The sequence below is a fragment of the Geotrypetes seraphini genome, chromosome 5 (genome assembly GCF_902459505.1).
Source record: "Geotrypetes seraphini chromosome 5, aGeoSer1.1, whole genome shotgun sequence".
Classification (NCBI taxonomy): Eukaryota; Metazoa; Chordata; class Amphibia; order Gymnophiona; family Dermophiidae; genus Geotrypetes; species Geotrypetes seraphini.
The window spans coordinates 202,309,371-202,334,984 of record NC_047088.1 but is presented as its reverse complement, the minus strand read 5'-3'; the positions used below and the strand labels follow the sequence as shown (position 1 = coordinate 202,334,984).

General features: G+C 42.4%; 1 protein-coding gene across 1 annotated transcript in view; it reads left to right on the top strand.

Annotated features, from left to right (window-relative positions):
• Positions 1-25,614, top strand: part of MYO3B (myosin IIIB) — a 319,347-nt gene that overhangs the window by 262,785 nt on the left and 30,948 nt on the right. The window contains exons 25-27 of the mRNA XM_033944123.1: positions 15,468-15,577; positions 15,938-15,984; positions 22,789-22,948. Of these exons, the coding sequence (XP_033800014.1) occupies positions 15,468-15,577; positions 15,938-15,984; positions 22,789-22,918 (287 nt within the window). The 3' untranslated portion in view covers positions 22,919-22,948. The remainder of the gene's footprint in view (positions 1-15,467; positions 15,578-15,937; positions 15,985-22,788; positions 22,949-25,614) is intronic.

The following is a 25,614-nucleotide window of genomic DNA, read 5'->3' as shown; positions in this document are numbered from 1 at the left end:
ATATAAATGATAATTAACATTTTCTCTGCGTACAGTGTGCTTTGTGTTTTTAAAATTTTATTGTTGGTAGATCATTTTGACTTCGCCACAAATGTAAGGGGGAGGGAGGGAGGGGAGCTGCTGAAAGACATCTAGTAATCCTTGCTGGCTTGACTGTGCAGGGAATTATTTTTGTAAAATCATGTTTTGTTATGTGCCTGGCATTATTTAGACTTTAATTTCTATGAATGAATAGAATGAAAATGATATAAAATTACTTGCTTGTTTTTATGTGCGTGCGCTGAAGGAAAGTGGAGAGACGAGAGGACACTGAAGGGAAATGGGGAAGAGAGAGTGGGGAGAAGACGCTGATTTATAAATTGACAATTGTACAGAATATTGTTTCTTTTTATATTTTAATATAATAAGTTCAATATAAAACAATTCAAGGCTTGTGTGGATGGAATCAGGTGGTTTGCGGGGATGGGGACCGAGCTTACGGGGATTAGTCCAATAAAATGATATTTTCTTATTTCTCATTATTTGTTTTATTTTTATTTGTTAATTTGTAAAGTGGTGATTGTTATGTATCAGTTTTTTCAAATTTACATCTACTGTCTTTATATTTTGCACAGTATTAGGGGACATGTGTCACTGTTTTTGTGGTGTTGTGGTGTTGCATTGCATGCAGAGTCTGGTTTCTTGGCAGTTCAGTTTAACTTTTGTCTACATATTTCTATTTTTAGTTTGTGATTATTCCATATTGGGCGAGGGTGTATCTCTGTTCGGTGTGTATGAAAAGAACATAGTTTTCAGTTGGCATTGACTGCAGGATCAATTGACTGTGCGGGATCTGGCTTGTTTAGTTTTACTATGTATGTGTTGGTGTTCTAGTGCTCACTGCAGTGTTTAAGATGCTGCCTTTTCCTAGGTACACTCTTGTTGTGCGATATGTGGATTGTTACTAAAAATCATATTTTTCATATAGATGGGGGAGTGTCAAAAAAATGATGGGCTCCGGGTGTCACATATGCTAGGTACGCCACTGGTTCTTAGCCTGCTTCTGTAACCACTAAACTACTCCTTTCTATTTTTTCTCTTGTAATGTCTTTTATATAACTCTTTTAAAGAAGCAGTGGAGAGCCTGCTGTGGGGTAGACTTAATATGCAAAAATGTCAATTTATGTTGCCACCCTGCTGGTGAGGGGCCTAAAAGTTAACTGAACAGAGTACAAGGCTGATGATTTGCCTAGGGGGCATAATACCTTTGCCAGTTCTGATATCCATTATTTATGTAATCATTTCCTCTGTTTAAGTTGACAGCGAGTTAAGCAGGGACAGGAATACATAGGGCATCCTGAATTCTAACTTCTGAAGCTTCTTATGTCTTGCACAAGTAACCAGCTTCTTCCGCAGAATTGTCATGCAGAGAAATGTGTTGCCCCTGAATAACATCACTAACATCTGGATTCCCATGAAGGAGATGCAGGCCAATGTGGTGGATTCTGCAAAAAAAAAAAAATAATAAATATATAAATAAATAAAACATGCAAAATATAAGGGGATAGAAAGAAGCTGGAGCTGATTCCAAGTAAGATAATCAACAAATACTTCTGCCATAAAAATCAGTCTTGAATGCATTTAATACAATAGAACTTATGTATACCACATTTTGTTTTGGCATCTCTTAATAATATGCTTACAATCAAGGGTGTCTAATCAGTTTTACAGTATTGCATGACATTTTTGCAGAGGGTAATCTATTTTTTAATGACTGTCAAATGCTCCATCTCACAAAAAACATGCTTTTGTTTTGGATGTCATGAGACTGCCATATGCTGAAGTGGGTTAAGCTTTTTGGATCAATTACAAGAGTTTTGTGGATGAGTATGAGTTTCTGGTTGAGTGCCAGTTGGGTTATAGGCAGTTCCATAGCACTGAGACTGTATTGACAGCTGTACTAGATGATCAACAATTGTTGTAAGATAAGGGGATGGATCCTCTGTTAGTGCCTCAGTGCCACATTTGACACTGCAAATCATGCTCCTTGGTGAGATTGACTAGCTAATGTGGGTGTGAGTGGTAAGATGTAAGCATAATTTTCATCTTTCTTGCAAGGCAGACAGCAATCCGTAATTACTGGTTGCTAGTCATATGGGAACTATTTGATTTTTGTTGCAAGCCTCAGTTTTTAAGTCTGTCTGTTTTAATTCTGACTGCAATCACCGTTTGTTTTTTAATGTTTTGCTATCACTGTCTGGTTTTTCACAGCTTATCATGAGCTCCCACAAATACTCCATCCCCCCTCAATCTTGTCTTTAGATTTTTCAGTTTATCCGAGTATATGGTTTCAGGATAATCTTATCTATATTTAGGTCTTTTTCAAGACTACCTGAAATAGAGATACAACTGTAATATCATGTTATCAGGTATGTTATCCATGTTTTAACATTTTTCAAAGCATAAGAACATAAGCATTGCAACTGCTGGGTCAGACCAGGGGTCCATCGTGCCCAGCAGTCTGCTCCTGCGGCGGTCCCCCAGGTCCATGACCTGTAAGTTCTCCGCCACCTAAATTGTTTATACCCTAATTCTGAAGTAACCTGTATAGTAACCCTCTATCTATACCCTGTAATCCCTTTCTTCTTCAGGAAGTCATCCAATCCCTTTTTGAAACCCAATATTGTACTCTGTCCTATCACCTCTCCTGGAAGCGCATTCCAGTTGTCCACCACCCTCTGAGTGAAGAAGAACTTCCTAGCATTCGTTTTGAATCTGTCTCCTTTCAGTTTTTCTGAATACCCTCTTGTTTTTGATGTCCCCGCTAGTCTGAAGAATCTGTCCCTCTCCACCTCTCTATGTCTTTCATGATTTTATAAGTCTCTATCATGTCCCCTCTAAGTCTCTGCTTTTCCAGGGTAAAGAGCTTTTCCAGAGTAAAGAGCTCCTTTGACCATGATGTATGATATTTACCACATTTTTATATATATACTAATGATTTCCTTACGTATACTAATTATGGTTCTGTACTTTAGATGTTTTTAATATATTTTGTTGTGTTAATCTTTTATATGATTTATCATATTCTGTATGTTTTATCATTTTAATAATTGTTTTATTTATTATGTTTATTTTAGTTTGGTATGCCCCCTGAAGAAGGCAGTGTTCTGCCGAAACCAGGATCCTAGTTGGGACTTCCCATAGGAACTTTAAATAAAATCCCTTGTATTGCATTGTGACATCGGCTTTGCCTTTCTTTTGTTTTGCTTCTCGCTGTGTTGGGCAAAGGAAGACTCCTCTTTTTCTGTCGAGTTGCACCTTTATTACATAATATCTTTATAGCGCCAGTGACTCAGGTTTATATGGAAGCCAACATTAAATATCATATTTTTGCTATTGATATTCAATTTTTTGAGCCCCTGGAAAGAAATAGGGTGGGAGGCTTGCACAGTTTAGGGATTCTCTGTGTAATGTACTGCAATGGATGATGAAGTGTAGGTTACAGTTAAATCTTTACAAGAGGGGTTTAGATGTATGGTACCCAGAAGGCACTACTGAGCAGGAGTTTGGCACTGCTCTCCTTTGACCTCTATTATAGAAAAATTATCTGTTCATAATTATGCCAAAAAGGAGGGGTAAACAGCGTTCCTACCCCATTTACGGCTCCTTTTACAAAGGTGCTTTAGGGCCTTAACACGCGGAATAGCGCACACTAAATTGCCATTCGCGCTAGACCTTAATGCCAGCAATGAGCTGGCGTTAGTTCTAGAAACATAGCTTGGGTTTAGCGTGCAGTGAAATCCTGCGTGCGCTGAAAACTCTAGCGCACCATAGTAAAAGGAGCCCTTAGTCTACTGTGCCTGTTATAGCACCAATAGACCATTTTGCAACTCCAAGGGCTCCTTTTACTAAGCTGCGAAAGCGGTTTTAGCACGCGCTTAGCGCACGCAGAATTGCCGCACGTGCTAGATGTTAACGCCAGCATTGAGCGAGTTTAGCACGTGCGGTAATTCTGCATGCGATAAGCACACGCTAAAACTGCTATCGCAGCTTAGTAAAAGGAGCCCCAAGTGTTGCAGCTGGGCAGAAAGTGTTGCTTGTGAAAGGAACACAGAGAGGGGTTCTGATTCCTCCACTGGAGACAGTGCCAGATTTACCCATAAGCTACATAAGCTACAGCTTAGGCCTCACAATCTGCAGGAGCCTCATAAAAGTTCAGAATTTGGGGGGGACTCTGAAAATTTTATGTGGATTTTCAGCAAACAGTTAAATGTTCAAGAGATGGAATTACTTTCAACTATACTTTTAAAATGGCTTCATACATAATGAATTTACCCCTCCCCCCCCTTTATGAAGCCGCATTAGGGTTTTTTATTGTAGGCTGCGGCAGTAAAAACTTTGATGCTAATAGAAATTCTATGAACGTCGAAGCTTTTACTGCCACGGCTGGCGATAAAAATCCCTAATGCAGCTTCATAAAAGGGGGGGGTTAGGTAATATTTTAAGCATAAGTTTTCTGTTTTCAAGCTTATCAGTTTTCTGATTTTGCAAACAAGTTCATTATTACGGTACTTATATTAATAAAATTATTCAAATTACTAAGGCATGTTTTAGCCAAATTCATATGCTCCATCGCTTGAAATCGTTAATTTTGTCCTCTGCTTTTTGAACTGTTGTGCAGGGGATGGTTTTGTCAGGGTTAGACTACTGTAACTCCCTCTATCTCGGAATTTCTAAAACAATATGGTACAGAATACCACAGCTAGGCTAGTATTGGAAGTCGATAGGATGGCACATATTACACCAATTTTGAAGCAATTACACTGGTTATCAGTTCTATTTTGGGTTCAACATAAAGTTGTTTCTGTGGTCCATCAGACTGTTTACCATCAAGCACCATGGTATTTTCAGCAAGTGGTGGCGCTGTATAAGCCTAATTGATCCTTACGATCTGAAAAATCAAAGGCTATTAAATCCAATTGTGCAGGGAAATTATGCAGATACTAGAGCAATGATGTTCTGTATTGCTGGTGTTAAGATGCGGAATGCTCTGATGGGCCAATTGCACCTATGTGTAAACTGGTTTCAATTTAAGAAACAATTAAAAACTCAGTACAGTGTTCCCCTGGTTGTTCGCGGTCAGCAGTTCGCGGTCCCGGTCTTTTGCGATATTTTCAGACCGCAAACCGCCGACAAGGAGAGGGCAGCAGGAGAGGCAGGAGAGAGCAGCCGGAGCACCGCAAGTGCAGGAAATCACTTGTTATTCGCTCCGACCGCCTCTTCCTGCATGAAGTCGGGCCTTATCCAATTAGAAGCTGCTTTGACATGCAGCTCCTGATTGGATAAGGCCCAACTTTGTGCAGGAAGAGGCAGTCGGAGCGAACCGCGAGTGATTTCCTGCACTCGCGGCACTCCGGCTGCTCTCCTGCTGCCCTTTCCCGGCTCCCCCATGAAAAACCATATTTGCGGTTTTTCGAAATTCGCGGGGGTTCCTGGAACGGAACCCCTGCGAATCTCAGGGGAGCACTGTAGTTTGTTACTGCATTTCTGTAAATTGTTAGCCAGCATTTGAAAAGAAGAAACTGTTTAACTATATCTGTTATCATGTATTTTTTTAAGATTTATTAGCTGATATTTGAAGAGAAGAAATTGTTTAATTATGCAGATTTTAATATTTTAGTCTGTCTTTTATTTTATGTATGTTTTTATTGATGCAAACTGTTTAGTTTTTTTATAAACGATATAAAAAAAAGTTTTAAATAAATTAACAAGGGGTCTCCAAGCTTTATATAGCTTAGGGCCTCACCAAGTCTAAATCCGGCACTAACTGGATATGGAATTCACCTTCAACCCAGAAATGCGAATCCACCACCAGTGAGACCCTTTGCATGAGGAAATCTCTATACCCAGTAGGAATGTTGATAAGTCTGAAATCATGCTTGCAGGGTCAGAGGAGATGCCTGTCCTGGCTGCAGAGTCTGTTGCAGCACAGGTTACCAATGATAGTTTTTCATAAAGGTGCCAAGATGTATGGTAAACTTACAGTTGACTTCTTTCCAGCCACAAACAACTTTAAGTAAGTTTTTGTTCCCTCAGAAACCCTCTGGGATGCAATGGTGGGTATGGAGGTGTCTTTTTCCCAGAAACCCATGACTTTGTCTTCACATTAGCATGGTTACATTGCCGTGCACCAACCGATTAGTGGTGCTAATGGGTGGTAGGGGTTCACATGCTAATGGCCATATGTTAATGGGAAAATTAGTGCATGGCTGATAATAGAAAAAAAAAATAGCAAAAGCAGCCATTTTACCCATGTGGAAAAATGGCCTTAGTACACAGGAATGACCCACTTAAGCAGGTGCTAAGGACACTTTTTACTGCAGTTTGGTTAAAAGGCCTCTTAGACCTTTCTGGAAAACACAGTGTTTTGGTGAAAGTTAACTTGTTGTTACACCAGAGAATTGAAGTCTGGATAATTTGCTGAGACACTTTTGATTAAGCAACATTTATCAGAAATCATTAATGTTCCAGCACATTCATACTCTCCATTATCACAGATCTAACATTTGCCTCAATTTGTTGAGAAAGATTCAAATTATCCCTTAGCTTCCAATTTAGATACCTTATTTGATATTTTGAATTTCACTCAAGCTATAGAGGATGATACTGCAGGAGTTAAGCCAACTACATTGAAGTGAATTTTGTTTTAAACCCATATCATGACTGGGTATTAAGACATTTTACCCATCCCCTTCCCTTTTTCCTTCCCCTTCTTTCTCCTCTCTATTTCCCCTTCCTTAAAAAAATAGATAAGCAAATTATGTCAGTTTTATATAAATAAATTAGAATTAGAACTACTAAAATTGGCGGGTTTAAGATCATCTGGAAGCATTGGATGCAGGCAGGTATACGTAGACTGGATGATGTGTTATCAAATGGGAGACTGCTTGAATTTTCACAACTGCAACTATCATTTGGCATTTCAAAGTCTCAAAAATATAAGTGGTTGCAGTTGAAGCAGGCCATTCAGAAGGGGCTCCCTGATTGGCGAAACTTGAAAACTCAGTATAGCTTCCCGGGCCTTTGCTTCCAGACAGATTTCCTAGGGCATCAGGCTGCCAAGTGGTACAAATTAATATCAGAATATTTGAATAAGAAACCAAAAACGGGCTTAAAAGATATTTAGAGCATTGAGATTAAGCAGCAGATTTCTGCGTCTCAATGGCCACGAATTTGGACTTGGAGGATGAGATGTACAGCGTCAGCATCTATAAGATAAATATGGATTACAAAAATTAGATAGTTCTAAGTCAAATAGATGCTGGCACTGTCATCTCGATATAGGGACACTGGATCATCTGCTTTTCTTTTGTCCCCTGATACTTAAATTTTGGCAATCCATTTGGAGTCAAATCAATAGAATACTGGAAAATCCAGTGCCATTGACATATGATACAATGCTGTTTGGCACGTTAATGAGGACCAAAGAGTCCAATAACTTCCCATAACAACAAATTACTTTTCATCACGTCGGGAGTCGCTATATAACTTGTTCTGAAAAACTGGAAAAATTGGGATAGATTAAACTATAGTTTTGGTGAGAATCCTTGTGCCAAACTTATAAATTTGAATATATGAGAGCAATACAATTGGGACATTATAAAAAATTTAAGGATGTTTGGGACCCTTTGATAAAGGGGTCCTTTTATCAAGCCGCACTAGCGGGGTTAGCGCGTCAGACATTTCATCACGCGCTAACCCCCGCAGCCGGCTAAACAACTAACACCTGCTCAATGCAGGCGTTAGCGGCTAGTGCGGCAGGCGGTTTAACGCACGTTAAACCCCTACCGCAGCTTGATAAAAGGACCCCAAAATTTTGTAAAGATTGATTATTGGATTTAGCCCTTTGATTATATGCATCCAGGATGGGTGGGTGGGAGGAGGTTATGTAATTAATTTATTATTGGATTGCAAGGTTGTTTATCTTCATTTGCATTATATTAAATGTTTTTACACTTTTAGGAAGGATAGGTGGGGATGGGGAGAGGGTTATGTATTTATTGTATCATTAGAAGGAATTGAGTGCTGTCTATTGAGTTAATTGATTGATAATATGTTGTACTTTATGTTGGTTTTAAAATGAATAAAGATTTTAAAAAAGACATTTTACCCACCATCGTAACTCTTTATTCTTAACTTGCAAAATAAAGATATTTCCTGATGTTGCCAGGGCTATGCAGAAGAGTTGTCATCAATTTCTGGCATTGAGGCCACAGGTTCAATTTTCCTTTTAGGAGAAAATTGGAAATTACAAGACTCTTGGGAAATTAATGTATTACATTCAACTGTATACGTGCAGTTTTTTTAATTCAATTTTGTAAACCGAATAGAACTTAAATGCTATTGTGGTATAGAACTAAATTTTTATATTATATAATTAAATAGAATTCTGTTAAATATATTTCTTTCAGCTTGATCATTTAAAGGTTTTTCTTTATTCTGCATCAGCTGTAAAACCACCTCAACTGGTCCCACTCCCACTCTCTTCAACATCTACTCTTTAATTATGATTATAGCTTTAGAGTATTTTCCTTTCTCTTTATACTGAAAAAGAATTATTTGCTACCAGCCTAATAGTGGACTGCTATGGCAAAACTAATATAGGCCCTCTTATACTAAGGGCCTCTTCTATTAAACTGTGCTAGCAGTTTCTAGCGCGGGGAGCCATGCTGAATGTCCCGCGCTGCTCCCGATGCTCATAGAGTTCCTATGAGCGTCAGGAGTAGCGCGGGCCATTCAGCGCAGCTCTCTTCGCTAAATACTGCTAGCGCAGTTTAATAGAAGAGGGGATAAACCACAGTAGAGGTTTCTACCACAGCCTAGGGTGCTAAATGCTCTGACGCTCATAGGAATTCTATGAGAATTGGAGCAGCATCAGAGCATTTATCACTCCAGGCCACAGCATAAACCTCTACCGTGGCTTAGTAAAACGGGGGAATAATTTTTCCAGTTTGAAACCCATATTTTTTTTCTGTATCATTTAAGCCTGTGTCCAACTGTTGTTTAAGCCTTGGCTTTACTATTACAAGATGTTCTTTCTCTTGAATTTGTAATGTTAAATTCTTATAAATCTTTTTTTTTTTTAATGATGGAGGGAGTTGACAGAGGGGTGGGGAAGGATGAAATGGTAATGGTAATGACGCTTGTATTCCTCCAACTCCCTGAAACTGGGCAGACTTGCACGGTATGTATCTGTAAATGGCCTTTTGGTTGAGGATGGGTTGGGGAGGGCTTCAATGGCTGGGATGGTGTAGATGGGCTGGAGTGAGCTTTGATGGAGACTTCAGTAGTTGGAACCCAAGCACAGTACCGGGTAGAGCTTTGGATTCTTGCTCAGAAATAGCTACGAAGAAAAAAAATTTAAAAAAATTTAAATTGAATCAGGTTGGGCAGACTGGATGGACCATTCGGGTCTTTATCTGCCGTCATCTACTATGTTACTATGTTCAAACCAGATAATATAAAATAAAAATATAGGGCTCCTTTTACAAAGCTACAGTAGAGGTTACTACTGCAGGTCATGAAGGTTAATGCTACATCGCTCTAAGGAATTCCTGTGAGCATCAGAGCATTTAGTTTGCTGTCCCGCGGTAGAAACCTCTACCGCAGCTTTGTAAAAGCCAACAATATATAGTAGAATAATCAAAAAACTTACAGAAAAATCTTTTAAAATAGGTACGTTTTCAGAGCTTTTCTAAATGACAAGTAAGATGAGATAGTTCTCAACTCAGTTGACAAAGAACACCAAGCTGTAACTGCCTGATAAGGAAATTATGTGATCATAGATTTTTTTTTATATTGAACCTTGACAAAAGATGGAAAATAAACTAAATGAGAATCACTGGCTCACAAAGACAGAGGGGACAGAGGAAAAGAAAACAACGAAATTAAAGGCTCCTTTTACAAAGCTGCGGTAGCGTTTTTAGCGCACGCTAACCTGCACTACACGGCTAGAACTAACACCAGCTCAATGGTGGCGTCTAGCGGGCACTAAAACTGCTAGCGCAGCTTAGTAAAAGGAGCCCTAAATATTCAAGGCAGAAAAACAGCAGGAGAGTGGTGAGAGAGATGGATAAAATGAGAGAGGAGGTAAAGAGGTAAAGGATGTGGGTTAGAGCAGAAGACGTAGGGAAGGACCAACAGACTTTCAAAAATATGATAAAAAGAAAAAGAAAGGTCCCCAGAGTTTGAAAAAAAAAAAAAATTATTACGTGTTTCAGCAAAAAATGCCTGCATCAGGTGTCTATGTATCTGATAAAAACTGTCCTCTCACAATTATGCAGTCTTTGTGAACCTAATCAATTTGATGTATAGCTGAATACAAAGCCCAAAAGCTGTCAGAGCAGTCTAAAGTGCTGACTGTTAGGGGAGAACCTTTCCTATGATGCAACCTTATGGTCCCCTGACAGTGATAAGGATCCAAGACAGCAAACATATAAAACTAAGAAGAGCCTCTATCACCACTGTAGTGGCAGAGGTGGCATGGAACACTGGGGCCCTGAAAAGTCACTTTTGCATTCCCAGGCCTGGTGGGTATGGAGGTGTGGTGCTAGTGAACCATAGAGAGAAAGATCAAGGCCCATAAGTCACTCTAACCACTACAATTATGGTGGAACATGTGCACCCACCAAAACCCCACCAAACCCTACTCTACTGCCATATAGGTGCCACCTACAGCCATAAGGAATATTGGGAATGTAGACAGGTTGATATAGTGGGTTTTAGGGGAGTTTTGATGGGCTCACCATAACCTATAAGGGAGTTCTGGTGAGATGCTTATCTGGCACCATTTTTGTGAAGTTCACAGCAGTGCCCTGTAAGGTGCCCCACTGCTCTGTTGCCATGTCTTGTTGGCCAGTCCATTACAAGATTGGCCCCTTCTACATCCAAATGGTCTTGTTCTGGGCATTTGGGACTTGGACGAAATTATGGTTGAAAATGTTGTATAAAGATAGAAGACGTCCTGGAGATCTGGACGAACAATAGCCTGAACGATTAAACAGGCGATTTTCAAAAATATACTCTACATGTATTTTTTGAAAATGGGCATTTTCCCACTGCCGACCTTGAGCGTCTAGTGCCATATGCCCAAATTGCACTTAGACAAATGTTTTGATTATTCCCCTCTAACTGATTAGTACATAAGACATTATTGCCTACAAAATAGGTGTAATAAAATGCTCATATGCTAATAGATGCATGCTAATGAAAAAATTAGCACATGGCCATTAATGGACTATATGGAAAATGCAGCTGTTTTACAGCCACATTACAAGTGGCTTCTGTGCGTAAGAAACCCGGTGACGGGACAAAAGCGCGCCGGACAAACGGGCGCTGACAAATTGGAGCGGACAATTGAGCGCAAGACATCAGCGCGCCGCAGAAAAACCTTATTTTACAGGGCTCCGACGGGGGGGTGTGGGGGGAACCCCCCCACTTTACTGAATATTGTTCGCATTGCCATGTTGGGGTGTGTGGGGGGTGTAACCCCCCACATTATACAGAAAACTTAACTTTTCCCCTAAAAAATAGGGAAAAAGTTAAGTTTCCTCTATAATGAGGGGGTTACAAACCCCCAAAACTACCTCCAATGGCAGCGCAAACAGTATTTAGTAAACTGGGGGGCTTCCCCCCCACACACCCTTCCATTGGAGCCCTTTAAAATAAGGTTTTTCTGCGGTGCACTGATGTCTTGCGCTCAATTGTCCGCTCCAATTTGTCAGCTCCAATTTGTCAGCGCCTGTTTGTCTGGCACGCTTATGACTGTGAACCAAGAAACCCGCACACTACTCATAGCATAAGGCACTTTTTAGTGCACCTTAGTAAAAGGACCCCTAATCTCTCTAGGCTGCCCTAAATTGGGAAATCACTTCAAAATTTTCTTTTAAAAGTACCACCACTTATCTTCATCTTCCATAAATATAAGGATTAAGTGGGAGAATGACTGATGAAGAGGTAGGCAAATCCATGTGAAAAGAGTCACCGCTGAGGTGAAGGCTTAGTTACAATTTTTGCTGTGATGTCCAGATAGAAACTCAAAGAGTGCTGGGCAGTATGAATTTTTCTCTTGGCGCCACATAGTGGCGTACCAAGGGAGGGGCAGGGGGGCGGTCCGCCCCAGGTGCACGCTTCAAGGGGTGCACAGCCGGCTGAGTCTGGAAGCTCCCACGCTGCTCAAAACGCCACCTCAACGCGGCTGCCGACTCTGCTCTGAAATATGAGTCGGCAGCCGCGCTGAAGTGCAGCAAGGTCCCACAATGACTACTTCTGCTGCCTCTGCTCCGGAAGAGGTAAGTGACGTCGGGGGGGGGGGGGGGGGTAGTGGATAGGCAGCCGCAGTCATCATGGAACCTTGCTGCAAATCCCTGCGTTTGCCAGCCCAGCCCCCCAGCAACATCACTTACCTCTTCCGGAGCAGAGGCAGCAGAAGTAGTCATCACGGGGCCTTGCTGATTTTGATGGAGAGAGAAAGGAGCATAGCAGGGTGGTAGAAGGAGAAAAAGGGGTCAGGGTGGTATGGAAGGGTTGTGAAGGGAGAGAAATGGGGTCAGGATGGTAAGGAAGGGTGTGAAGGGTAAGAAAGGGGGGTCAGGATGGTATGGAAGCATGGTGAAGAGTGAGAAAGGGGGTCAGGGTGGTATGGAAGCGTGGTGAAGAGTGAGAAAGGGGGTCAGGGAGGTAAGGAAGGGGGTGGAGGGTGAGAAAGGGGGTCAGGATGGTATGGAAGCATAGTGAAGAGTGAGAAAGGGGGTCAGGGTGGTATGGAAGGGTGGTGAAGGGAGAGAAATGGGGTCAGGATGGGAAGGTATGGAGAGTGAATAAGGGGGTCAGGGTGGTATGGAAGGGTGTGGAGGGTGAGAAAGGGGACCAGGGTGGTATGGAAGCGTGATAAAGGGTGAGAAAGGGGGCAGATGCTGATGGAAGTGGGGGGAAGGGTGAGGAGAGAGCGAAATACCAGACCATTGGGGTGCAGGAGAAGGAAGGAGAGGAAAGAGATGCCAGACCATTGGAGGAGGGAAGGGAAGAAGATGGATGCCAGACCAATGGGGGTGAAGGGAGAGATGGAAGGGGGAGGCATAAAGTTTCTGGAAGGGGAATAGGAGAGAAGATGCCATATAGAAGGGGCAGAGAGAGGGTAGACAGTGGATGAAAGAAGAGAGTGACAAGAAGATGAGGAAAGCAGAAACCAGAGAAGACAAGGTAGAAAAAAATTCTATTTATTTGTTTTTGCTTTAGGGGAGATGCATCGCTGTTTCTGTGGTGTTGCATTGTATGCAGAGTCCAGCTTCTTAGTGCTTCAGTTTAACCTTTGTCTACATATTTTTATTCTATCTCCCCATTTACAAAACTGTAGAGCGTTTTTTAACGTTGCATGGCTAAAAAACACACTACAGTTTTGTAAAAGGGGGAGGGGTTAGTTTGTGATTACATACTAAGCGAAGATGTTTTCTGTGTTCTGTGTGTTCGAAAAGAAATGGTTTTCTGGTAGGATTGACTGTGTAGGATTGATCTGTACTAGTTTGGCTTGTTTAGTTTTACAATGGGTTTATTGATGTATTGCTCACTGCAGTATGTAAGATGCCGCCTTTTCCTAGGTACACTCTTGTGTGACGTGTGGATTGTTACTAAAAATCATGTTTTTCATACAGATGGGGGGTGTCAAAAAATGATGGGCCCCGGGTGTCACCTATGCTAGGTATGCCACTGGTGCCACAGGCAATGAATGATATGAGAAATGTCAGTAACACAACCCAAGTTATTGCATGTTGTTATGAAATGAAAATGAGCAGGAATAAAACATGAAAATTTGCACGATATCATTTGTCGATAATAGCACATACACTTCTGAGATAGTGAACAATGTTTGCAAAGAGGTTGCCCATTGCGTATGCATGAACTCTTTTCACATAGAGCACTCTCTTTGAAAGGAGCGCTCACTCAACGACTTTGCTTCAGTGACAAAACAAATATGGTCAGATGAAAATGAATAAAATGAACATTCCCGGAACAACACAATTGTTCGTTAATGCTTTTTTTTATAGGGTCTGACTTGTCTTGATTGAGGATTAACTGTGAACTTAATTTTGGATGATTTGTCCCTCTTTTGTATTGTTTTTAAGTATTGTGTATGTGGATATACTGTAAACTGCCTAGGAACGAGACGGTATAGAAATTTTAAAAATAAAATACAGTAAAACCTTGGTTTATGAGCATAATTCTTTCTGAAAACATGCTTGTAATCCAAAATACTCGTATATTAAAGCAAATTTCCCCATAGGAAATAATGGAAACTCAGACTATTCATTCCACAACCCAAAAACTTTAAAACAAAATACTATACGTACTGGTACTTGTATTGCAAGACCTCTCTCATTTAGAACAGTTACTACACTCCTGCAGCGTAAGAGAGAGAAGAACCATCGGCTCAGTTGTGATGATGTGACGCGTGTATACTATATGTACTCGTATTGCAAGACTTTGCTTGTTTAGAACAGTCGCTACACTCTTTCAGTGTCAGAGAGAGAAGAACCATCGGCTCAGTTGTAATGATGTGATGCATGTATACTGTATGTACCTGTATTGCAAGACTTTGCTTGTTTAGAACCATCGGCTCAGTTGTGATATGTGTATACTGTATGTACTTGTATTGCAAGACATTGCTTGTATATCAATTTAATAAAATGTTTTGTTTGTCTTGCAAAACACTTACAAACCAAGTTACTTGCAATCTAAGGTTTTACTCTATTTGAAGAGGTGACCTGCAAGGGGGAAGGGGTAAAACGCGGACCTCACGGACCTGACGGACCTCGCGGATCTAAACCCGCAAGTCCTTAAAAATCTGAGGTCCGTGCCGCTTGTAGTTAGTTTCTGGCTCTGACAGACCTCGGTGACAATTTAGCTCTGACGGATCCGTCTCAGTATAGGGAGGGAAAAGTATTAGGATCTGTCAGCGCTAAAATGTCATCGAGGTCTGTCAGAGCCAGAGACTAGTGCTGGAGCGGCTCTAAAACGAATCCTTTAAACTGGTTTCCTGCAGCCCCAGTAAATCGGCTCTGACAGACCTCGATGACATTGTAGCGCTGACGGATCCTAATACTTTTCCCTCCCTATGCTGAGACGGATCCGTCAGCGCTAAATTGTCACCGAAGTCCGACAGAGCCAGAAACTAACTACAAGCGGCACGGACCTCAGATTTTTAAGGACGTGCGGGTTTAGATCCGCGTGGTCCGCGTTTTACCCCTTTCCCCTGCAAGGCCATAGAAGAGAACGTACGGTCTCATTCCTGAATCATTGCTTTTCAGGGGGCTAACATAAAATATCACAGCATGTCAGGAATTGAACCAGATCTGGTGAAGAAGGAGGGGTGGGAGAGGAGGAGGGTGTGGTTAATGGCAGGAATAACATTCAATAATCATATTATCTTGCAGGAAATTCAGAAACCTCTCCGGAGCAAAAGCTGAGAACGCCACGGCGCAGATGTCAGCAGCCCAAACTGTTGAACAGCCCTGAGGACAGCATATACTATAACCAGCTGAATGTGAGTTCAGTGCTTGCTGGGCTGGTGAGCTTTGTCTCCAGCTAATAATTCTGTTAGTAATACCTGGCCCAGCCCCACCCCCATGCTCTTCCACTCTGGTCCTGAACATGTGCTCAGGCTCTTTATCTCTTGCTTTCATGTCAGGATGTCTGCCTTCACAGTGAATAATTGATGTGGTTTATCAAAGGCAAGCAAGAAGCCTGCTTCATCGGGCTCACTTGAGTCCTTTGATCAAAAAAAAAAAATTATGCTGCAACTTCTGATATTATCAGCATCTGCTCGCGTTCAGCACCAAATCGCTTTGAATTAAAAATTAACGACCCGCTTTGCTTTGACTGTGTGTTTTGGCCCTGTCCACAGGGAACTCTTGGATCTCAAGGGAGCAAGAGGAAGCCAAGAAAATTTGGGTAACTATCTTTCTTCCTGGCTCTGAGAAATGGTAAATAAAAGAAGCTCTTTGTGAAACCATGGAAAGGGGAAAAGCTTTCTAGTTATACTTTTAAAGGGTTAGTGTAGAATACCTGCACACATTGATCAGGTCAGGTGACAATTTTTCCAGCATGTGTCCTTTATAGTGTTTTATAATAAGACTGATGACTGTCTGGCCTAATTAATGCTTTGGTAACAAGCACCAAAGGCATAAACTAAGAATGCTAACTTGCCCCAGCAAACAAGGCTAAGGAACATCAGCAGACTCTCTCTGGTTGCACAACTTAGACATCCTAGGCTCTGTTTTCAGAAAAGTTTCTCCTATGTTTTCTCTGTGACAGAACTCATCTGTGTGGACAATTCAGTACAGCTGCATCTATATAACCTTTTGTATTGTATTTAGGGCTTCTCATTTTAGGATTTAATTGATTAACTGATAAAATTACATTGTATTCCCAGTTCCAAAGCATAAAGTAAAATAGGTGTTTATTGGATAAGTACTGGAAAAATAACCCACTTCCCACAGAATCTCCGACCCCTCCTCTTGCCTGAATTGCATCTTGGTGCTGACTACTCATCTGTACAGATACCACCAGAAAAGAAATCCAACTATTTTGCCTGTTGCTCAAACACACCAATAAAACATATATTTTAGTACTCAAAAAAATCTCTAATACCTGGGGAAAAAACTCCTAAATTTACAATTATTAAACATAGAAACATTATTTATATTATTGCTGCTATTGTCAGTCTTCGAAGTGCAATGCAGGGATGAGCAGATGGAAAATTTTCATTTCCCATGTTGTTTATGGGAATGTTTGTTTTGTTTGGAGGTTCTCCCCTTTTGTCAGGATGGGAGATAACACACAAGGAAAAATTTTAGTGCCATCACAATTGGGAATAATTCAAAGAAAGTTATATTCCTGGTCACTCCCTCCAGCTATCCAGCAATGCATTAGAAGGCCTGGCAGTAGAAATGATCCTCCCTGAGGCACCGGAGTTAATGGAAAGTGGGGTCACTTACAACACAGATTGCATGTGTGATTCTTATAAAGTGAGGACAGCATCTGGTACATACTGTTTCCCTTGCCACTTGTCGAAGGAATACTCTGCCTATGGTACCGCAAAACTCAGATGTCCTATTAGAGTAATTGTCTGTCTTACCACCCTTGACAATGACCCTGGCTAGATTACTAAAAATTATTTTTTTAAATGCATATAAAATTGCCTAAATCTCTCTAAAGTCAATCACCAAACATGCTGATTCAGTCCATATCTCCCTTCTCTCATACCCCCCTCCCCCCTCAGTTGCATGCAAGGAGTCATAGTTCTTATTTTCTTAGGACAATCAATGAGATAATCAGAACTAGAAATCCATGCATCCAGTGGGCACACAAGTGCATCAGCCTATTTGACTGACCTTTCAATATTTTTTTTAATTTATATTATATTATATTATATTTGTTACATCAGTAACAAAAATCAGGAAAAGCAAAAAAAAGAAACAATTAAAAAAAAAAAATACAACTTAAAATTCAAATTAAGACTTATGCCGAGTCCACATTTACTTTCAGTATTGAATGGTCCAGCTCTTGTCCCTGTCTGTCAGCCTGGGTTTAGGAAAGGCGTGAGCCTCCCCAAGACTTGATTACCAGGTGTCTATGTAGCAAACAATAAATTAAAATTATGTTTATTGATCTCTTTCCTCATATCAAGGAACCACCAACTCTTTTCAGTTCTTTGTGTAGTCTTAGTTCCTACATCACTAAGCTACCTGTGCTTAAAAGATGAGAATCCCAAAAGTTTGGTAGCAAGATGGCTGCTGGCAGTGTGTGAGGTTCCTCTTTTATAGTTTTCTTAGAACTGAAAATAGGACATTCTTCATCGCCCTTGTCACATCCAATGTTTGGAGTCAGCTCCGAGACCTGGATTACAGCCACTAATAGCAGCTCGGGAGACGTTGGAAGCTGCCACTCTGGCTGACGACATCTCTCTCAGTCTAGGAGAGTGACGAGCCCTGCCAAATCCATCACTGGGAAGAGCTTCAGAAATGGTGTTGGAGGTGGCCACAGTGCTGGAGGTACTTCGAGCAGAGCCAATACCATAGAAACACAGAAACATAGAAAATGACGGCAGAAAAGGGCCACGGCCCATCTAGTCTGTCCACACTAATGGCCCACCCCCTAACTACCTCCATGAAGAGATCCCACATGCCAATCCCATCTTTTCTTAAAATCTGGCACGCTGCTGGCTTCAATTACCTGTTATGGAAGATTATTACAGCGGTCAACCACCCTTTCAGTGAAGAAATATTTTCTGGTGTCGCCATGAAATTTCCCACCCCTGATTTTCAGTGGATGCCCTCTTGTTGCCGTGGGTCCTTTAAGGAAAAAGAGATCCTCTTCCACCTCGATACGGCCCATGACATATTTGAACGTCTCGATCATGTCTCCCCTCTCTCTGCGTTCCTCGAGTGAGTACAGCTGCAACTTACCCAGTCATTCCTCATACGGGAGATCCTTGAGACCTGAGACCATCCTGGTGGCCATTCGCTGAACCGACTCAACTCTCCACACATCTTTTTGATAATGCGGCCTCCAGAATTGTACACAGTATTCCAGATGGGGTCTCACCATGGATCTGTACAACGGCATTATGACCTCGGGCTTATGGCTGACGAAACTTCTACGGATACAGCCCATGATTTGTCTAGCCCTGGATGAAGCTTTCTCCACTTGACTGGCAGTCTTCATGTCTTCGCTAATAATCACCCCCAAGTCACGTTCTGCTACAGTCCTTGCTAGGATCTCACTATTTAGGGTGTAAGTCCTGTATGGATTTTTGCCGCCAAGGTGCATGACCTTGCATTTTTTGGCATTGAAACTTAGTTGCCAAGTCTTTGACCAATGCTCCAGCAGGAGTAGGTCCTGTGTCATAATGTCGGGCATTGAGCTTTTGTCGGGCACTGTGCTTTCATCTGTTGTGCAGTTGCCTACTATGTTGCATAGTTTGGCATCATCGGCGAATAATGTAATTTTACCTCGAAGCCCCTCAGCCAAGTCTTTTACGAAGATGTTAAATAGGATCGGGCCCAAGACCAAGCCCTGCAGCACTCCGCTGATCACCTCCGTCGTATCGGAGAGGGTACCGTTTACCACTACCCTCTGAAGTCTACCCCTAAGCCAGTCCCTAACCCATGCGGTTAATGTTTCACCCAGTCCTATCAAGCCCATCTTGCTCAATAACCTGCGGTGTGGGACGCTATCAAATGCTTTGCTGAAGTCCAAGTACATGACGTCCAGGGACTCCCCTATATCCAGCTTTCTTGTTACCCAGTCAAAGAAGCTGATCAGATTTGATTGGCAGGACCTTCCCTTCGTAAAACCATGTTGATGGGGATCTCGTAGATTCTCCTCGTTCAGGATCGTATCCAATTGGCGTTTGATTAGTGTTTCCATAAGTTTACTCACTATCGATGTGAGACTCACCAGTCTATAATTCTCAGCCTCCGTCCTGCATCCCTTTTTATGGAGTGGAATGACGTTAGCCATTTTCCAATCCAACAAAACTCTTCCTATACTTAGGGAAAGATTGATGAGCGCAGATAACGGTTCCGCCAGGACGTCACTCAACTCCCTGAGCACCCTGGGGTGTAGTTTGTCCGGTCCCATAGCTTTGTTCACCTTGAGTCTTGATAGCTCCTCGTAGACACTGCTGGGCGTAAACTCGAAATTTCAAAACGGGTCTTCCGAGTTTTCCCTCGTCAGCAGCTGAGGGCCGGATCCCGGCGCCTTGCAAGTGAAGACCGAGCAGAAGTATTCATTTAAAAGAAGCTGGATCCTCGGGGGATGGAAAGTCTCACCAAACCCAGATGACTGGATCAGGTTCAGCCTGCCTGTGGATTCAGGAACAAAGAATGGATGGAAGGAGTTCCATTCCAGCATTTTCCTTTGCTTCTGGACAGCAAGAGAGGAATTAGGTAAACTTTTGGCTTTACAATTCTCCCCTCAGGCTTTACAAAATCAGGATTTTACTGATAAAATAAATTCTCATACACAACAATTGGACCTAATGAAAGTAGATATTCAGAAAACAGGATCCCAAGTGGAATCTGTTTTCCAGCAGAACTCAAACTAAGGGAAATCTGTTTTTGCATAATTAGATTGAGAATTTGAAAGAACAACTTGCAATTTATACATTTTCCTAAAGTCACCAGGATTTCACCAAAAGAAATGCTAAAAAGTACTTATTGAAACTTTCTGAGAATGAATGTCCATCTACAGTTAAAATATCCTATATAATAAAACCTTACCGGCGCATGCGCTGTTAAAACAGCGTAATCCCTGCCGCTGTGGTATGTGATCCGTGGCCGTGTTCCATTTTAGAACCCGGCGGCAGGGAACATTCTGGCCACTCCCCTCCTCCCGCCCTCACTCACCACCCGGAAGCGCAGGCAAGCTCTCTCCCTGCCCGCGTCCTCGGCAGGGAACACATCTCCCGCCCTCGCTCACCGCTGCCGCTGCCACTAATCCTCCTCTTCAGAGTAGCCTGCGATCGTGGCCGGCTTTAAAGAACCTCACAGGCCGCTCTCCAACCTCAGTAGCACGTTCCCTCTGACGCACAGGATTGCGTCAGAGGGAACGTGCTATTGAGTTGGCGAGCGGCCTGCGAGGTTCGCTAAAGCCGGCCACCACGATCGCAGGCTGCTTTGAAGAGCACCAGGCCAGAAGACGCCGGGATGAGGGAGGGTAAGGAGGGAATCAATACAGGGGGCCAGGGGGAGATGGAAAGGGGGCTGCTTTGGGGGGAGGGGTGTGCTGGGGGAGACAGAAGGGGCCATGGAGAGATAGGGAGAGGGAAAGGGGGCTGCTTTGGGGGGAGGTGTGCTGGGGACAGACAGCTTTGCTCTGGGGGGAAGACAGAAGGGGCCATGGAGAGACAGGGAGAGGGAAAGGGGCTGCTTTAGGGGGAGGGGTGTGCTTGGGGCAAACAGCTTTGCTCTGGGAGGGAAGATAGAAGAGGGCCATGGAGAGACAGGGAGAGGGAAAGGGGGCTGCTTTTGGGGGAGGTGTGTGCTGGGGGCAGACAGCTTTGCTCGGGAGGGGGAGGGGAAGACAGAAGGACACAGACAGCGGCCAAGGAGAGAGAGATAAAGAAACACAGACAGACAGACACATCTATTTTAGCACCCGTTAATGTAACGGGCTTAAAGACTAGTATTATATAACCAGAGAAACCTAAGAATTCTTTAGGTGTTTCCCCAGTCATTGGATCTTATAGTGGGGATGGAAAATATGGGATTGACCACTTTTCTAGAGACATCTGTAACAAGCAGTTTCTTCTACTTTATGCTTGCAAAATTCCCATGCTTGTTGTATCTGGGAGCAGGGCCCTGCCATTCACTCACTCCCTCCTTCCCTCTCCCCTGCCATGTATTGCTTCTCCTCTCTGTGCATGACTAGCTGGCTGTTCTTTCTCTCCTTGGCTGCGGGTGAGGGACAGGAGCACCAACAGTGAGACAAATGATGGAGAATGGCCTGGTAGGAGAATCCCAGGACAGAAAAGGTCAGCTCCTTGTACACCAACTCTTCTCCCCCCTCTCCCCACTGTAGCTGCTGTTATCTTTGCTGGGAACAAAGAGGAGGGATTTGGAGAGAGATTGAGTGCTAAAGAAAAAAATATTGGCTTATTTTAAACTGCAATGAAGATGTGTTTGCATCGTATCCCTGTAATTTTACCCACAACCAACCCTTGTCATCCATGACATTCTGAGGGGATATCCCCCCTCCCAGTCAGTTGGCCCAATTATAGTGCCTTTTATTCCCAGTGCAGCCCACCATGAAAATGAGTTTGACACCCTTTAGAAAAAAACTAGTTTGCAGTCACTGCAAGATATGTGTCAGATTCTAAGGATCAGCAAAAAGTGGAAAGCTGTTCCCTTTCTCTGAGTGCAGCTGGTTTTCTTTAGGAGTCAAATGGGAGCCGTTCAGATGACAATGCTTGAGCCACCGGACTGGTCTCTCTCAGTTATTTTTACAAACAGCTCATATAAGAAACATATTGGTTATGATCTTTAATGGGGGGGAATTTTTACCCATAAGTTGAAATTTATAGTTTCCAAAGTTTGTTACTAGTTTTCATTTTTATTTGCAGGTATACAAACTCAAGCTAAAAAAAAAAAAAATCTTGACAATGAAAGATTGTTTAGAAGAGAAATTACCATAGGAAAATTTCACAAAAGTGTAATAAAAGTAAAGGCCAAAACAAACTGCAAGAAATATCAGCAAGTACAAATAAAAGGAAATTGTCACTGCTCTCCCCTCATCAAAAATTCTCTTCTTTAAAATATAGGAGCTTAATTCTTTGGTACTAATATTTGACACTTTTTTTCTTGTTAGACTATTTGTGTTGCATTCTGACCCACTAAATACTATCACTCCCTTTTCTTATTTTTCCTTTATCTATGTCATCAAAAATATTTCCCATCAAATTATGTAAAATATACAAAAAGGTGAATTCCCATTCAGTGTTTCCTATACAGTTCATCAAACATTTTTGAGTGCAATTCGTAATTTTGATCTGGCAAAGTAGATTTTATCCTCAAAGGCTCTATGTTCTTGCTGCCTCTAGAAGTTGTTATTTCCTGCAATCTCTGAACAACTTCTGCACGGATACTTTAGCAAACTTGGAAAACTGGCTAGCAGTGTAATCTCATGTGTCAGAGTCTGGGATTTATTTGCTTTGCTTTGATATTTCACACTAATGCTTCATCTTTGTTTTAGCCAAATTAAAATGCTTGATGGAGAGGATGAGTATTACAAAGCATTGTCAACAGTGGAATCTATACCAGAGGATGACAATTCATTCAACTCTCCCCCTCCTTCCATGGATTTGTCTTTTCCTCAGAGCTAAACTTCAGAACTGCCATCTGTTCTTTTTCTGGTAAGAGAAATAAGCAGTGACATAGCAAGAAGCCAGTTTGTGGGTGGGCCAACAGGTAGGTTGGATGGATACACATTTCTTCCCCTACTCTCTTTTCCCTCACAAGTTTAAAAATTAAGGGACTAGGGTTGCCAGATTTGTTGGGGAAAAAAAAGCAGACACATGGACCTGCCCCGAGCCCCAGCTCCAGCCCTGCCCTGATCTGCCCCAACCCCACCTTCACATAAACCTCCTTCCCTGAGTCCGGGCCGCATCTGGAGGGCATCCGAGCATACGCGGATGTGATGCGATGACATTGTATGTATGCACGCATGCATGTGACATCGTTGTGTCGCATCCACACATGCTTGAAAGCCCTCCAGACACGGCCCCGAGCTCAGAGCCTTCCAAAACCCAGACAAACTTCCAGGTTTTGAAAATCGGTCAAGACACCCGGACGTTCCTCTTCTGGGTTTTCCCAGACATCTGGTAACCCTATAAGGAGTCCTTTTACAAAGCAGTGGTAACTACTAACATGTGCTTAATGTAGCAAAAAATGGTGTACCGCAAGGCACACTAAGGTATCCCACAGTACTTTCAGGATACGTGCTGCCCACATGCTAAAAAATAAAATTTATTTTTTGGCAGAGGGGATATGTCTAGGGATGGAGAGTAGATGTGTTCTGCATTAATTGGTTAGCACAGCTAAACTGCCATGCACTAACTGATTAGTGCATGCTTAGTGTGTGAGCCCTTACCTCCTACATAATGGTTGGTAATAAGAGCTCATATGTTAATCTGTTTTAATGGCCACACTCTAATGACAAAATTAGCACATGGTCATTAATACCCCTGGAGTTAAAATGGCCTTTCTGTTGCGTCCTTTCCTGATTCAGTACGCTAGTTGTTCAATCCCTTCCTGCAATCCGGGAGCTGCAGAAATCTAAACACTTTTCTGAGCATTTGCTCCTCCTACTTTACCCCTTCCTGTACTAACGCGTAGTGCAGGTTTTAGCACTGGCAGCGGCGGTAACTGTTCTGACGCTCATAGGGGGTTAGAGAGAGTTAGAGCCTCCTACAGTTTCAATTTCTGCAAGCAATCCGTGCAGAAGTCTCTGCTTTTCTTATTTATTTATTTTTTTGCTTTGGTCTTACGGCATGGATCTTGAGCGCTCAGCCTTGATCATATGTGGTCATCTCTTAAAGTCCAAGAAACCCTCTACTATGGTTTCTTATGCCAAGGCCTGGAAGGTTTTCCAACAGTGGTGTGCTAAGAACCAAGTGGAGCCTGAGCGAACTCCCATTTTGGTGGTCCAGGCTTTTCTTCAGGCAGGCTTAGATAAGGGTTTGGTGGTGGCCTCCCTTAAAGTTAATTCAGGGGGTTCTAGTTCACTTCCTGCTCATCCTGATATGACCAGGTTTTTGAGAGGGGTGTTTCACTTGCAACCTCCCTTGTGTCATCCTTTCCCTGCTTGGAATCTTAGCATCGTTCTGCAGGACCTTGTGGAAGCCCTATTCCAGCCACTGAAGGATGCTTGTCTTCAGGATCCAATGATGAAGACTGGCTTTCTGGTCATCATTGTCTCGGCAAGGCATATTTCGGAGCTTCAAGCTCTTTCATGCAGGGAACCCTTTCTCTGAATTATGGACGCAAGAGTAGTTCCTTCCTTCCTACTGAAAGTGGTTTCCACTTTTCCATGTCAACCAGGAAGTTAATTTGCCTGCGTTTCATTCCACAGGTTCAGAGAGAAAGGATCATATTTTACGCAAATTGGACATCAAGAGAGTCTTGCTTCATTTTTTGGGAGAGGACTAATGATTTTTGGCTGTCTGATCCCTCTTTGTCCTGACTGCACTGCCTCGACGTTGCTGTTTTGTGGACGGAGTCTCGTGCGATTCAGCCAGATGAAATATGCAGAGTGCCTGCTTGATCCTCTCTTCATACCTTTCCCCGGTTTTACCGGGTGGATGTGGTAGCTCGCTCTAATGCCTCTTATGGGACGTCGGTGTTGCGGGCACATTCTTCTGTCCCTCCCTAGACACTTCCATTGCTTTGGTATGTCACCTAGCATACTGAATGTGGAAGGGATGTACCAGAACAGATTAGGTTTTCACCTTTGATAATCTTTGTGTTAGTCCCTGGAGGATTCAGTATGGCCCGCCCTCTCTGTGTAAACTCAATTGTTCTTAATCACCTGCTTTCTTTGGCATCGGTTATTCTCCTTACAGGCTTCAGGATCTTCCAGCCAGTAGATGAGTCCTGTGGGGAGTTTGCCCTTTTGTAAGTATGCTTCATGTGGGTACTTGCTGCACACAGCAGATTATTTCTGCATTGTTCCTCAATGTTTTTTCTGGGTTGCCTTTTACCTGTTTGTTACTTGTTTTCATGTTTTGCAGAGCAGCCCAATTGTTTGTGTTACCGAGGAGGTTCCCCCGTACCCCCTTATTTTGTCATGGATTTGTTCCAGTATGTTGCTTGGTTTTGGGACTGAACTGTAGGGGGCTCTAACTCTCTCTAAGATAGAAGAAGCCAGTGCCCAGAAAAGTGTTTGGATTTCTGCAACTCCCAGATTACGGGAAGGGATTGAATATGTAGCGTACTGAATCCTCCAGGGACTAATAAAAAGAAGATTATCAAAGGTAAAAATCTAATCTTCCATTGCTTGTGGGAAAGACCCGCATAATGG